The 16,004-nt window shown below is 42.1% G+C and overlaps 1 protein-coding gene across 4 annotated transcripts in view; it reads right to left on the reverse strand.

Annotated features, from left to right (window-relative positions):
* The window catches only part of CAMTA1 (calmodulin binding transcription activator 1), a 490,798-nt gene that overhangs the window by 8,379 nt on the left and 466,415 nt on the right, over positions 1–16,004 (reverse strand). For 3 of the 4 annotated variants that reach the window (XM_026085644.1, XM_026085646.1, XM_026085645.1), the window contains exons 10-11: positions 12,454–12,647; positions 12,194–12,268 (exon numbers count right to left, since the gene is read on the reverse strand). In XM_026085644.1, coding sequence (XP_025941429.1) covers positions 12,194–12,268; positions 12,454–12,647 — 269 coding nt within the window. Of the gene's footprint in view, positions 1–671; positions 854–7,119; positions 7,151–12,193; positions 12,269–12,453; positions 12,648–16,004 lie in introns of all 4 variants that reach the window. The other variant, XM_026085647.1, reaches the window with a different exon arrangement.

Consider the following 16,004-nt stretch of genomic DNA (forward strand, 5'->3'; position numbering starts at 1 on the left):
CTTTCTGCAGTGATAAAGCCTCCAGCAAAACCCTCCACAAATATCGTTTCCTCTAGATGGTAAGCATCTCTAAGGTACAAGGTCATTCCCTCAGCAATGGCTGAAGAGCAGATGGACAGAATAAATATGTGTGACAGAGATGACCACTGCTAAGCTGTCCTACTCACTGCCGTGGTGCTGACTTACTAAAAGGGAGGAGATGATTATTTGGACCATGAGCTTCAAACCCTGACACTCAGGGTTTGTCCCTGGCTACGTCCCAGTTCCCAGACTGCCACAGCCAGACCAAGCTTCTGCCCTTTGAACTGTGTTACTTACTTGGACACCATTCAGGAAGTTGTATCATTGCGTGCTGAAGCAATGTAGAAAGCAGCAGCCCCAGAAGCGAGCAGCAGCTTCGTGGATTTTTTTGTTTTTTTTTTTCCTTCCTGAGTCCCATATGGGAGTGTATGAGCAAATGAATTAGGCCTACTTAGAAAAAGTTACAGCAAACAATGGCTTCATGGATAAAGCATAACACAAAGCTGCTTCAGAAAATTTACTACATAATGCCCAGCCAGGGAAACGTTTAATGAATCTGAGTGTTGTAGCAAATAAGTTCTGGCAATGCTGAAGATCAATATAAAGGACAGGGTGCACTGGGAGCCAGAGAAGGCTTTCTGGTGAGTTACCTGTTGCTCTGAGAGCTGAAATGGCTTGTGGGACATTTAAGAAAAGGGAGCTCTTGCCTTTTTCCAGATATCTCATTTGGGTTGCGAAACAAAAAAGACAGAAAGGCCCAATAAGAGTGACACCCCAGAGCATGCGGTCTGCAATTTAACACACACATTTGTGCTCCAAAAACATTCAGCCCCTGCAAGAGGTAAATGAAAAAAAGAAATTACTTAGAAACCTTTCGCTGCAGGCACAGTGATGCATATCCCAATATGACATTTTCTCACATTGTCCTGAACTTGAACAAACAGAGGACTTTTCAATCCCTTATAATTTTCCCCTTTTCTCAATCTTATTAAGAGGCATAAGAAACTGAGTGCTTAAAACGCAATGGCTGCTGCATAGCATATATTAAAAACAAACCAAGAACAGATGTCCTAGGTACATGGGGGCAGGAAATGGTTTATCGTTGAAATGCCAAGAGAGGGAAGGGTCCGCAGGGAGCAATAAAACATACCAAATGTTTTTTATTCAGGTATGAAATAAAGTTGTACTTACCAGAGGAACTGACTTCGGATGTTACATGCACACTCCCCAAACTGGAGAGCAGCATTTAATCAAACCATAAGAAATTGGGTAGGGGAAAGGGGGATCTATCTTTAAAAGAAAGCTGCCATAAATTATTATATTCTTTATTATTCATGATCACAGATAATTACAACTCCACCCATTCTGCTCCACAGAGGACAGAAGTTTCACTGTGGGCAGAAAGCGACTGGCTAATCTAATAGTTTGAAAAGACTTGCTCCTTGTGATTTGCCCCAGATCACCTGTCTGCCAAGAATACGGCAGAAAGGCTCACAGTTCAGGAAGCCATGTATTTCTGTTCATGTCCTACATTCAGACTCTGAACAAAGCTCTCCTCTGCGGGAGGTTATAGCAGATAGTTTAACCAATGAACAGGGAAACATTTCCACAGTAGGCACTGTGGTCAGCTGAAATACATCCACTGGAGCAGGTTTCCCTGAGATAAAAGTTATTACTTAAAGGCAATAACTTGATTTGTTTTTCCTAGAAAGTCTTCTAATTTCTGCTGCTGGAGGATGGGAAGTTTGATCTCACTTAAGTCAGCCAATAACCCCCTCCTCCCCCCCTGCCCTTTTCTGATCCTGGTATAACATAACCCAAATAAATCCATAAAAAGTCATGAAATCTAATTTGAAAAGAGGTTTTAAACCTGAAACCTGGAAGCGAATACTCTAACCATTCATCCGCGGAGGCAGACTAAATAAGCGCAGTGTCAGTGTACAGAACACATGAATTTAGTATATATATGTTTGCATGCATTCTTTCAGCGTATATGGACATGTCAGCTTGTGCAGGTCAGAGGGCCCAGAAATATTTTTTTATATGTGCATGCACACAAACAGCGTATGCATACATGTTGCTGTAAGAACTCAAAGCAGCAAAGAATCATCTGCCATAATAGACAACTTTTGGCAAAACAGCAGCTGATACACTTCATGAGATTTCATTGCTTACTTTTTCCAGATGATCAGAGAAAGTACATTTAAGCCTAATAGAAAGATCATCTGAAAGTAAAGCCAAATGCTCTTTAGTATGGAAAACAGCACCTGTGCACCTAGGACAGTTTGTGACGATCAGTGCTAAGGTATCATAGCCCCCCTCCCATGCATATAACCTATTCCTCACTGTGGAACGGGGTTAATCTAGCATGATTGATACTGCTTTCCTGATTCATGCTTCTTCAGCTATCTGTATTAGAGACGAGTCCAAAAGCCTGTATCGCTGACCTGGTCCCACTGTAAGAACATACAGAATAACAAATCACTGCCTCAAAAATAAAATGGTGATGTACTGGAAAAGGGAGAACATTAGCAAGTATATCCTATTTGTACATATGCATACATGTCTGTAAATATATTCATCTGCAATGTATTCTTCTGGTGTTATTAAAGACCAGCTAAGTGCTCTTCCCATAAGCTCCTCACCTTGCCATTAGACATTGCAGTGAAGCCCACCAGATAGATCATGAGAAAATCGGAGACACTAGCACAGGAGATCATGGATTGCTCTGCACAGCATTTTAACTATAAAACAGAACTAGATTCCTGTATTTTCTTTGGAAAAGCTCTCAAAGCCAGGAACCATCACTGTACACAGTGGTAGTATAGCTAAAGACGGACCACTAAAATGTATACAGGTGGAGATTTTTGCTTATCTGCTATGTGCTATACGCACATTTTCACAGAATCTCAGAATGGCTGAGGTTGGAAGGGATCTGGAGATCGTCTCGTCCAACCCCCCTGCTCAAGCAGGGTCACCTAGAGCACATTGCCCAGGATTGTGTCCAGATGGCTTCTGAATATTTCCAAGGAAGGAGGCTCCACAGCCTCCCTGGGCAACCTGTTCCAGTGCTCAGTCACACTCTTGTTATTGACTAGAGGAAATTTCAATGCAGTCCATTTTTCTCAATATTTTCAGCTACTTTTATGGAAACTTCCAAGACCAGCTTTAACAGTTGCTCTGTTACTGTTTATGAAACTCGGGATAGCAGTGCAAACCTGCATTCAATTCAAATAATACACCACTGAAGTTCCTGGCTTCTTTTGGTTCATATCTGTCTCCTAGGAGCAGTAACTGACCAATTTCTCTACCCATGCCACACTACGTGCCATTCAAGGCAAAACCTGCAAATGCTACTAAACTTTCAGAATCTGTGACTCTGCTTTCAGGTAAGTTCTGGTATATTTCTACGTATACACAATCTTAAAACGCAACAATTGATTGTTCTCCAATACTGGTGACTGACCTCTCAGCTGCACCTAGAGCAGCATCGCCATGCAGTATCTACCGTGTGCGCCCTCGGGGGTGGCTTCACTCAAGTCCAGGGAGCTGTGGACTAGCTGTGGGCCTGGACTTTGCACTTGCTCCTTCAACACTGTCTGGGTGTTCAGTCTCCCTGCCAAACACTGGACGCAATACTGCAGCTACACCTTAGTTTTTGTTCCTGTACGTGCGTACTAGTAAAGGAATGAAACTCATTGAGTGGTGCTGATGTGCAACTGCAGAATATTCATTACTGTGCAACAAACATTCATGGAACTAGCAAGCTTTCCAAACGCATGAGCTGAGGTTTCACATGTAGATTCCCCTTTACAGTCTCTTCTACTAGTGCACTGACCATGCAAGCCAGATCGGTTTTAGCATATCTTGAGACTCAGCATGAATCTATTCTCTTAGTAGGAATCCTAGTCTTGAATGGAAAGGTACTATAGCACAATTACTTTTCTCCTCTACGTCTGAGTCGTACATTCTACTTTCTTTTCAGTTTAGAATCCAACTAGCCCATTTTGGTATGCACATTTTAAGTTTAAATCTTCTTCCTATTTGCAGAACAAAAAAGTCTTAAAACATATTCCCTTCTGTCTGACAGTGAAAGGTTACACACAGCGCTGCTACTGGAGAGCACAGCACAGCTTTCAGCCTGTGCTATAGTTGGGACCTCTGAACGGACCTCAGCCACCGAGCAGGGGCATTTTGCCAGCAGCCTGGGCCTGCCCGTGTGGACGCCAGGGCAGAGATGCCCAAGTACTGGGTGCAGCATGCTAGGGAGCAGCAGGCAGCTGTGCAGGCATGTCTGCACACAGCAAGTCAGTCAGTTAAGCAGAAAATCTCTGGAGAGGAGGAAGACTGAGAAGAGCAGCACCAAAATGGCAAAAATAGAAGTAGTTGGAGGAGGGGATGTATTGTTAAGCGCACCAATGTCTAGCTGCAGACATGCACACCAGTTCCTCTCTTACAAAGTCTGGGGCTAGCTCCACAGCTAGCCACACAAAACCAGAAAGGATGGGGGAGAGCCCCACTTAGCTCCAGGTAGTGCTAGAAAACAGGTCCTGCCAGGAAGCTCCCTGCTGTAGAAACAGTCTCAGGCGGTGGAAGGAGAAAAAGATTCACTGTGTGTCTCCTCTTCTTCCCCAACTCCTATCTTGCATCAGTCTCTCCTAGTTAGTTCTGCTGCTTTTGAAAGGGATTCTCACCTTGACAGGGTTGTGGCATTTGGCTTCTGCTCAGGGAAGAGACAGAGTGGGGTGCATCCACTGTTCTGGTTGGGATGGGCCCCATAGCTCAGCTTTCTCTATCCCCTGACCCAAAGTGCATGAGGTGATTGCAAGGCAGGCCCTTCGCTGTGCCTAGGGGCAAGGCCATTTGCACACCGCAGCATTCAAGGATCCCTGCCACAACAGGCATGTGTTGCATCATGGGGGGGGGCTGAGGAGTTGCAGGCTCCAAGGAAAGGGGCAGCAGAAACCCAGCAGCTAGAAGGCTTACCTGGCACTCGCCTTACTCTGGCCCACCTCAGGGCAGGAGCCTCAGGGAAGGAGGGCAGGAGCCTCAGGGAAGGAGGGCAGGAGCCTCAGGGAAGGAGGGCAGGAGCCTCAGGGAAGGAGGGCAGGACACTGCCTGCAAACTGGGAAAGGTGTTCTGCTGGGAATCCAGCAGATCCAGCCCCTGGGCATCTCTGCCCTGCAGCGTACTGCTTGACTGGCAGCAGTATAAAATGTCATCATTCATCTGTAGCATTCATTACTGCCCCACTGCACACGGTAACTGATCCTGAGATTAAAGATGGTTAACTTGTCTACTTTTGCAAGAAAAAAAATTAACATTTATGTCTTTACAATGGAGAAAGGTTGATTCATCTAATTAAAATGACATCTGTTTCTTTCCTTTAAGTTACTTATAGTGATTTGTATTTTTCAAAACCAAATTACAGTTTCCTCAAGAGGCTTTACAAACCAGACACCCAAGGGTAGACCAAAAATTACCAGCGCTAATTATATACAAAGCATCAGTAAATACAAATGACCTGGTCAGTCCAGTACTAAGAGAACACAGTTCTTGAATTAACCTGCATTAGTTGTAAAGCACATTATCATAAGTGCTATGAACTGGAGCTACGGATTTCCAGCTAGCAACTTCACCATGCTGGTGCCCCTGCAATTGAGAGGAATGTTTCTCTTCCCCTGTCTGGGCAAGATCCAAGAAAGTGAAGCACTGAAACAGTTAAGGCACATCTGGGCCTTTGTCCTCATTTAATCAAAATCTTATTTCAGTTGTCAAGAGTAAAGAACACAAATTGCTACTTGTACAAAAGTGAAGATATGCAACAAAAATGACACCACAAAAGTCACACTCTTGAAAGAAATGTTATTAGCTATTGCTTCATTAAGCTAAATAGTTAATCCAGTAATAAGGCCTCCAGGAGACTGAAGCCCAATTTATATTCTCACTCTCAAGTCAAAAATCAGATCTGCAATTGAAAGTTGGTAAAATTCCATGATCATCAATTCAGTTTTCCATTCTGAATGTTACATGGAAGCAGGAGTCCAAGTAATCCCTCCCTCTGCCTCCTGTTTCTCTTTGAAATAGTAGTAAAAAACAAACAAGTGATGTTTCTCCAACTTCAGCTTTTGCCAGAGAAAAACACCCTGTTGCCCTACAGCCTCCTAAAGACCAGGTGGTACTGAGCAGTCCCTGCTGACAGCTCTGGCACACGTGTCTGGAAAGCAAAAGCATTCCCTTCTCTTACAGGGACTGGGATCTGCCATGGGAACACTGTGATCTATTCTCACCCTTCTGTCAGGTAGCAAACCAGCGCACTAATGTGACATATCATGGAGCTGAGTGGACTTTTTTTAATCTGAGGAGACTCCCAACAGAAGCTCACTTAGCAGTTCTAGTAACTGCCAATTTACTGTACTGCAATTATAGTATCCTCACCTTCATTTCAGCATTTTTTCCCCTATCTTTCTGCTCTGTAGATCAAGATTAACAGCTGAGAGAAGGAGCTGGCAAAGAGCTAACCCTTGTAAGGTAACCAGACATGTAACTTACCAAAGACCAACTTCTAGGAGGTAAGAATTGGAGCTTAACCATCTCAGAGAGTAAAATGCAGTGGGAAAAGCTCTTCCGTGTCACTCTGGCTCAGGCAGAAACAAATACCCATCTAGTGCAAGCTGCATCTGTACAGTAGCTTCCTAAGATCTAACATGAATGCTGTCACATTCTTATTATAAAGGACATAATTACTCATTGAGCATGTGTCATTGCAGACCCATTCAAGTTCTGAAATCTACTAATAGCCATTTTGGATACTGTAGAACTGCCCATCGACACCACCTTCTAAGCATGCCCATGATGAATAAACAGGTCCTTTTTACATATTCATGCATTGGTAACATCTACTGTGGAGCTCTCTCCTGTTATAAAAGCAGCAGTGTTAGTCATTGCAGTAGGGTTAGTTTATACAAGATTCTGTTTCATATAATTAATGGAGGTGAAACTTACTGGCATATCTGGCTGCAGCCCCATGCAAGCAAGCAGAAAGCAAAAATATTTAAAATGGAAGAGAGAAACTGGCTAGCAGGCAGCTACACTCACCCTTTTGTACAGCCTATGGTCCACCAGAGGGCTTCAGACAGCAAAACAATACCAAAGAGCTATTAGCACACACATGGCAATAACGGTACCTTACCAATAGCTTCACTTCAGTGAGGAGGAGATAAATACTTGTGCTTGCCTGGAGAGAAAGACCCCTTCCCACCTCCTGCCTTTTGCACTCCTCTTTACCAGGAAAGCAGAGTCTTGTGTTTAGATATTTTAGGGCAGGAAATAAATAAGTAAAATAAACCCAATCCTGTCATCTCGGTGGTATTTCCAGCTGCATCCTGCCTTCCCTTGCAGTGACTGTTTTCTATCTCAGTCCAAACACTCCTCCATAAAAAAAAACCACTACAGATCATAATCACAGCCTAGCAATGGAGTAGATATCTCTCAGAACAGTAAAATTTTCATACGAATCAGAGAAAGAAGAGAAAACAGAACATTATCAGTGAAAGCTGACTGTATGGACCAGGTATGGATTCAGTTCAGCTAACCCGAACCCACCTCAGAGCTCTCATTTTTCCTTACAGCTCTAAATGAGTCCTATTTGGGAACCCCCAAGTAGGTGGAGTATTTTCAAAACCATTAAATATACAAACCCTTAATGCTGCCTCACACAGGAGAGTGTGCCAGAAGACAGGTCAACTCACAGCAGGTGTAATGGCAAGTATCAGGTTGGAAGTTAGTCAGTGCCAGCAGACAGGTCCAGGCAACAAACAGCTACTCAGGCACCGGTCTCCTGGGAGGCCAGGAATGCTGTTTCTCATTTTTTACAAACAATACTTTGTGATAAGTCATGTTGACACCATGTTATGGCTGATGCATGTTTTTCACCAGATTTTTGAGAATATGACAACAGATGGATAAATATATACTTTTTCAAGACCAAACGAAAACCATACATCTCTGACTGTAAGAATGACTGCTGCTGATGAATGACTACGCTTGTTGCCACGATGCCTGCTAACATTCAGCTATTAGAACTCCAGTACTTTTTCTTTCTCTAACTATGCTCAACCAAAACTTACATTCCTTTTCTGATTTTCAGCAATTTCTACACATCCATTACTAAGAGAACCTCAGCCTTGGAGCATTAACTGTTCCAAAGCATCTGAAATACTGTCTGATCAGGCAACAAAAGTAGGTTGATGAGATCAGAAAACTCAGACCAACAAGCCTAGGAACCCTGCCATGGAACCTCAAGCTGATACAAATCATGTTTGCTCTACTGAATATTTGTGCCAATAAACTAATGAACAAAATAGGACAAGAAAACCATTTAAGCTGTTCTGAATACTAACAGAAAGGGACTTTTCATAATTTGCTTACAACAGTCTTTGATTGACTTAAAATAGAAAAAAAGCAACCACCTGGTTGCCAGGAGAAAGCCTGAGTAATTCTTGATAAAGGCAACAGAGTAAGATCTTAGTAAGAATCATTTACTGGCCCAGCAACAACCTGGTTGTGGACAAAAACCAAGGTTAAACAGTTTCTTTTTCTTTTTCCTTTTTTTTTTTAAGGTTGAATTTCTGAAGTTTAAGAATTCACTGCCTTTCTGCTTAGCTCAACAGCCTTATGACAGAGCCTAACTGGCTTTTCCACCCCACTTTCCTATCAGCTTTCTGGTGTCTTCTGCAAGATCCTGTTTGTTTGATGTTCCTGCAGGTGCTCTCTTCTCTGTCATTCCTTCAGATTTTCCAAGAATATCAGTCATCTCTATCCCTTGTACTGACAACACACTGTGGTTTAACAAGTAGCTCCATAATGCCATTTTTATGCTATGGAACAATAAATAACATTAGTTATTAGTTGTTATGGTTTGTTCCTGGCTGCCAGGAGCCTGGATGACTGAAGTATTTCTTTATGGAGCCTGAGGCTTTAATTTCTTGTTTACAGCAGCAATGTGCTCACTTCAAGCATTTCACAGGGAGTCTCCGATGGGATTCTCACAAGCACTACCTCAGAAACAATGTATGTGGGGTGTTAGTCTAAGCACCCAGCCACTTCACCCTAAGTTGTACCCTGTGCAAGCATTACACAGGAGGCACAGTAGACTGAAGGTTTATAAAATAAGTGTTTTTTAACTTATTTAACACAGTAAGTTATATTACTTCATCTCTAGAAATGTGTAAGCAAGAGATAACTGCAAGTATTAAGAAACAGAACAGACACGTTAATTAAGAAAGCGTGGAGAAGAGGGGGAAGGGAAGGAAGCAACTCCCACATCTTACCACATGGTACCTCAGTGTACACACACCATGAACAGGGCAGCTCAAAAAGGAGGTGTTCAGCAGGAGGTTTCAGAGTCTAGCTTGTGATGGAAAGAACGAGAATGCTCTGAGGCCAGGACATGACAGTCCTGGGGAAAGCGTGTGGCTCTCCCCCCTCAGCTCCCTCCAGCAGGGAGAGGAAGCAAATGGGTCAGCCTCAGAGTCAGCTGAGACACTGAAGCAGGTGAAGATCTGTTTCGGTAAGTAAATCTGTATCATTATTTCCAGTATTATGCTTTTCCTTTGCAGTTGTTTCCACAAGCAAAACATTTTAATCTATTTACTTTTAACATCCTGTGTAGTAATAAAGCTCTAGGAACCTGATAAGCATTCTTTGTGTATCATTCTTCAGCAAACACAAACAAGCATAGGGACCAGATTATGCTGTAGGGTACCTGAAGTTTGGAGCATCCACAGGTCAATGGGATACTCCTGTTGCATGATCCCAAGATCACTGACGCAGCCTAAAAGCAGAGGGTGTCCAGTGTTTTGGAAGCAGTCTTTCCTGACAAGTATTTGCTGAGCTTTTTTGACAAGGAGTATAGGGAAAGAGGCCTAAACTCGTCACTAATTTCTAAACGGTTCTGTAAATCTAGTAGGCTGGTAAATTTATGTCCTTTTCACACAGATTCTAAATGCTGTCTGTCATTTCTGGAAAGTTTTGCTTTTATTTTTAGCATTTGCCAATGCCAGAATGCTCCCAAGATAAAATTTGTCTCAATTATTAATATCAGTAATGTTAACACTGTACTAAACCTTTATAACTGCTTGGAGAAAGTACAGGAACATAAGCATGCGATCATTTTCTGTTCAGAAGGAAAAGCAGGGCGGTTTTGAAACACAGTCACATCTTCAGTGGAAACAGATTACTTCTTCCTTTGTCGCATCCCAACCAAGAACCATGGGCTAATTTCAAAATAACCATGATCTCTACCAAAGTGCCTATGGACACAGTCAGGACTGTTCTGTTGCAGAAACTCAAATAGTCTGCAGTTCAATGTAAAGCCAGGGAGAACCTACTCACAATAAATTCTACCTCCTTCTTGGATATTATTAGATAAGAAATCAAAACAAGACCTGCATCTTTCTCCCAGAGATGCATAGCAGCAGCGACCACTCTGCTGGAGAGAGTGTGGATCTAGATACAGGCAAAGGGAAGTGACTCTCTCGCAAACTTGACTGATGCGAATGAGTGGGTCTCACTCTAGAAAGGAAACGGGAGACGCTGAGAAAGAGGAAGCCAATGAGTGGAAGGCAAGAAAAACTGCTGGAATCATAGGCAATTTAGGCCCTGGAGAATCTAGGTTACTAGACAGGTGGAGACTTAACTGAGAGCGGTTTAAAGGTATGGTACATCCTGTACATTGTTGTAAAATCCAGTGATACAGCTAGTTATGGGAGACTCTCTGGGTGCACGTGTTTAAGTCAGCTGTAGGAGTCTCTGGCAGTTCAACTCCAGAACTCCCACAGATGGGAACAGGCATATGGCTTCACAAGGGACTGCCTGGACATCAAGCAGATCTCAGAGGACACAAAAGGCTGGAGTCTCCGCCTACTTCAAAGGGCAACCTGCCTTATGAACTATAACATGAACCTTTCAGGCCCTCCACCTGCCTTGCTGAGAGCAAGCCACCTGTGCTTCTTCATGAAATACTGTGGCTGTTTCAGGTGCATTTGGAATTGGTCTCGAAACCACAAAGCCCTCTTTTTTGTCCACATGTGCTACTTCCCACTCAACCTGCAGGTAAGAATTCCTTCCACAACCCGAGCTACACTAACTTCCTGCAAACTGCAGCTCTGAACTTCCACAAAAAGGACCGAGTCTATTTCTAAAACCAAGCTTATCACATGCCCCTCTGAGCTCAGTTTGTTCAAACATTGCTGGGATGTACTAGACATGCTTCAAAATGCATCAGGTCTGACCAGCTCCTGAGTGCTGTTGGTGAATGAAATGAATGTGTGGTGAGAATGGAGGGAGTGGAGTCAAAAACATCTGAACTAATTTTTGTCTATGAAACGTTTCAGTGTCTATGCAATGTTCCAGACTCTTTCATTAAAAAATCAAAAGAAATGACCTGCATATAGAAGAGTATTGATAGGGGAGTGCTAGCTGCCACACGTTGCCAGTGAGCACTTTAGCTAACACGCTCAACTTCCCACACTAGCAGGAGATGATTCATGTTCACGTCTGTGTCTGTATTCCCAGTTTACTGAGTTAAGTGTGGGGTAACTGACATTTGAGCTAACATATCTGCTGTTCTGCTGGCACATTCCACCCATCCAAATTAAAAAGAACCCATCTTTGATGAGACTCTACCAAATGATCCTGGTGACCAAACTAAAGCCATTTCCAGCGTACATCAGATGTTGTCATGTTTTGTGCTTTTACCATGTACCATGAATGCTCTGTGCAGTGTGCAGGTCTGTTCAGCAATTATGAACCACAGCTATCATTCAGTGAGTTTTTTTTTCAGACTTCCTAAAACCCAACCTTAGAAGTCACATGTCTTGCTTTGCTCAAATTTGCTCAAAGTTTCCTTATTCTGTCTTTGCCTAGCACAACCCGGGCTGCTTTACTGTACCAGCAATGGAGCTGAACATCATAATTCTCTTTTAGCAACAGTCTTAAGAGATTTCCTTTTTGCCAGTGTCTCTTGGAAGCAGCTGAGCTTTGTTATTTGATTAAAAGATCTGTAGCAAGCTGATTTTATTGTCCTTTACATTGCACTTATTGCTAGGGCATTTGAATATCACTACACATGCTCTAAGGAAGGGCAGGTATCAAAAAAATGATGTAATACCTGTGGCGGCAGCGTCGTAAAAAACGCATAATCTTGCGAGCAGCTTGATCCTGCTTCTTGGTGAGCAGACTGCTTCTAAACACAAAGAAGGAAACATCAAGGCATAGGCAAGACTGGGTAGCAGAGTACTTAATGTCAGAATAAATACCTTATAAATTACTGTCCTTTTCTCACTGGCCTCATCTGTAAATTACAGCACAACCTTGACTAAACAACACTATATAAAGATCCCAGTAGGGTCTAACAACCCAACAGCTCACCTGAGTTTCTGTTGTACAATGGCGGCTGCTCGACGGTTTTGCCTCCTTTTCCCACATTCTTTGTAGCTGCGATAGTACTGCTGGATCAGCATTGCGGCTCGTCGGCTCTGCTGGAATTTTTTCTGCTCATAATAGCTTCGGAATTTGCTCTGGATAAGAATGGCAGCTTGTGTCATCTTTTTATAAAGTGCATACTACAAGAGAAACAAAGAAAAGCTAAGACATTCCAATAAAACAAACAAGAAGAAAGTTCCTGTGGTGAAAGACTCTAAAGCCACTAAGACATGATGAGAAGCCAATAAGCATCTACTCGCTGATTGGGAATTGACTGAGAAATGGGCTACAACAAACTGAAACAACTGTGAAATTAGGTGCAGAACCTAGTCTGCATCAGAAAAGCAAGTACTTGTCTTGCTGGCAATAGAATAGCTTGATGGGATTGGGTTTAATACCAAGCTGGCAGAGGCTGTGCAAGTACATGTTAATGCTGAACAGATCCAGCTGTACTATACTTATGGACAACCTTGGAATGACTGGAGTTGATCCTGAGTCATGGTTACATTGCTTCGTATTTGTGCTGAAGTGGGTCTGCATTAGACATAAACCAATTAACTCAGAGGAACTGTTTTTTCCCTTTGCATACAACAAAACTCATTAGAAGGTACAGAATACCATAAGATAAGATTCAACTCTACACAGCCATTGTTTGTCAAGAATCATACCAACAAGAGCAAAATACGCCCAACTAAGTAACTATAAGAGGAAAGCAGCATGAATGACTATTCCAAAATACGAACAAATTAAATAAAAAATAAAGGAAAATACACCTTCTTATAATGTTTTCTTTAAAAAATAAAAAACTTTAGAAGATATTTTTAAAGAATCTGATTTGCTGTTCACATGTGTATTTCACTTTCCTATGGCAATTAACTGTGAACAGCCAGTTTAAAGTTTCAGTCTCTTGTTTCTATGCCATAGCACAATGCTGCAACTTTTGATTGCTCATATACCCATTTAAATCCAAGCATTTCAAATGGAATGACATATTACTCCAACTTAAAGAAAATCAGTTAATTAAGCAAGTCTAATATTGAGCCTAAGTACGTGAAAGTGTGTTTTTAATGATTATCATAGACAAAACTAATCCTCACTAAAGGTCTGTAATAAGCATGTGTTGACTTGCAGATTTGTGTGAGCAGTTGCACACATCCAAAATCTTCTCCACCACTGGATTATTTCTAGCCCCATCACGCTGAAGAACAGGCACAAACTCTTTAGAAGAAAACCTTCTTTATTCTATGTCCTTTTCCTTTTAAAATACGCAAGTAGATGACTGTTTAACAGAAACCATATGCATTCATGCATATTTTTAAAAGTCATCTTTAAGACAAACAGAGATCTAGAATAATTTATGTAAGTTGCATTTGCACCTCTGAACTAACACTATGACAGAGGTTTTCAGTGTTTGCTGATCTTATTTTGGGAATTATAACACTTTAAAAACTTCAGTGTCTGTTGTTCCTGGACGTTTTACCAGCTATGACTTCCTGCTCATTTTATCAGAGGAGAGCTGAGACACAGAAATAGCAGCCACTGCCCTGTACAGGGCGCTGTCCTAAAATATCTTAATGGAGTGCTCCTGTCTATTGGAAAAAAAAACACCCAAAAACCCAGCACCCCAAACCAAGCAAAACCCCCTCCAATATCATCACAGACCACCATTTACCAAATTTCACTTTTTGGAATTGAAGCAGTCATTAGGTACAGTTGCATTTTGTCATTATTCATTTGCATTGGTTTTGTTTTGCTTCTTGCTTTTAAACATTTTTAAATAAATGGACCAGATTGTGATTGTAAATTAGCTTTTTAAATAAGCCCACTCGTAGGCTGGTCATGGTCTTCCTTCCAATTTTTAGCCCAGAGGGGACTTCTGTGGCTGAGTTACAAACCCCTGAACAGAAGGGTTTAAAGATGAAATAGTGATGTGAGCCATGGCTGTTCAAATCTACAGTCGTAAGCCTGTGCTGACCTCAGTAATACAGTAATATAATAGAGAAGTAAGGCATGTGAAAGAGAAAATTACAGTCTCTGCATACACTAGACCCCAGTATGTTTGCATTCAACTGTAAGATCCACTAGCTGATTAGCTATTCAGGTACTGAGTCCCTGGGCCATCCATAACTCCCCAAATTCCCTCTCCTCCTCTTCTTCCCTCCAGCTGGGAAGAGGATAAAGGGAAATATCACCTAACCTCCATGAAGAGGCGAGTCCCAGTTAGTATAGGGGCCCCAGGAAAGCTCAGTTCAGTTGCCCTGACAGAATAGTACTTTGACTGATACAAAACCACTGTGCATGAGGAAGCTATGGATGAAAAAATACCCCTGAGGACACGTTCTCTCCATAAGAGCATGCCTTGTGTCCTGGGTAGCTCTGAGAAAAGCTGAGCTGGTTCCAGGATCTGGTTAGAGCAAGACATTGCACAGCTAGTAAATCCATCTGTACAGGAGAAAGTTATTCATCATGGACCATTTAAGACTGGCATTAACTCCTGTGTCTCCAGTATGAGCAGCAACATACATGAGAGTGATCTTAGGAATTCTGAGCACAGGTATTTTAAAGATGGACTTTCAAAATACTTTCACAGGCAGGCAGAATGGTAACAACAATGTTGTATGGGTGGGATAAGTGTTCCCTTATGCTCCCCAAATACTGAGGAAAAGGTCTTGCTGATTACAGAGGAAAGGCTAATAAGCAGCAACAAAGGAAAGTCCGTCCTCTGGAAACTGACTTCAGAACATTCCCCTCGCCTCAGCCCATCGCTGCTTAGGGGAGCATCTGTAGAAGCAGGAGTCTTTTTTTTCCTTTATTTTTTTTTTTAATGTTGATATGCTGTGGCACAACAGCCTCTGCCTATCTCCCAAAAGAGGTTTGGTTTGTCACAGTGCTTTAGCTACCACAGGCATTTACCAGTGGACACTATTAAAGCATTTCACTAAATGCCAGCTTCTCCTGGTTTATACTGAACGTGAAAGCTTGTGACCCAAGGGGAATGGGTTTCCAAAACAGTGTTTGTATTTGTATTACCTTCAAGGCTATCCAAGTAAGCTTAGGGAGAAACAGAAAATACAAGGTTAATGTTAGTTCTGCAAATAAAGAATTGAAAAAAAAAATAAAAACCAAACCATCTTCTTTCAAAAAGAAGCGATTCCAGGATCCAAGACAGACTCTGTCAAGCAGTTTTTGAAAGGTATTAAGCTTCGCTATTACAGGAAGCATCACTTCAGAATGACAGCCATATGACAGTTTGAGGGTCAACTGCGATGCACTCAACTAACACTAGAAAGGCTTCCCAAACAAATGATTTTGAAAGTTTCAAAAGAGCACAAGAATCTTGTCTTTCATTTCAAGTACCATGCTTTGAGGCATCAGACAGCCTAAGTCTGACGGGGGACAGTGAAGAGAAGAAGGTGGGCTCTAGCCACCAAAAAAAAAGAAAAAAAAGAAAGAAAAAAGAAAAAAAAGAAAGAAAAAAGAAAAAAAAGAAAGAAAAA

The sequence above is a fragment of the Apteryx rowi genome, unplaced genomic scaffold (assembly GCF_003343035.1).
Source record: "Apteryx rowi isolate R43461 unplaced genomic scaffold, aptRow1 scaffold_67, whole genome shotgun sequence".
NCBI lineage: Eukaryota > Metazoa > Chordata > Aves > Apterygiformes > Apterygidae > Apteryx > Apteryx rowi.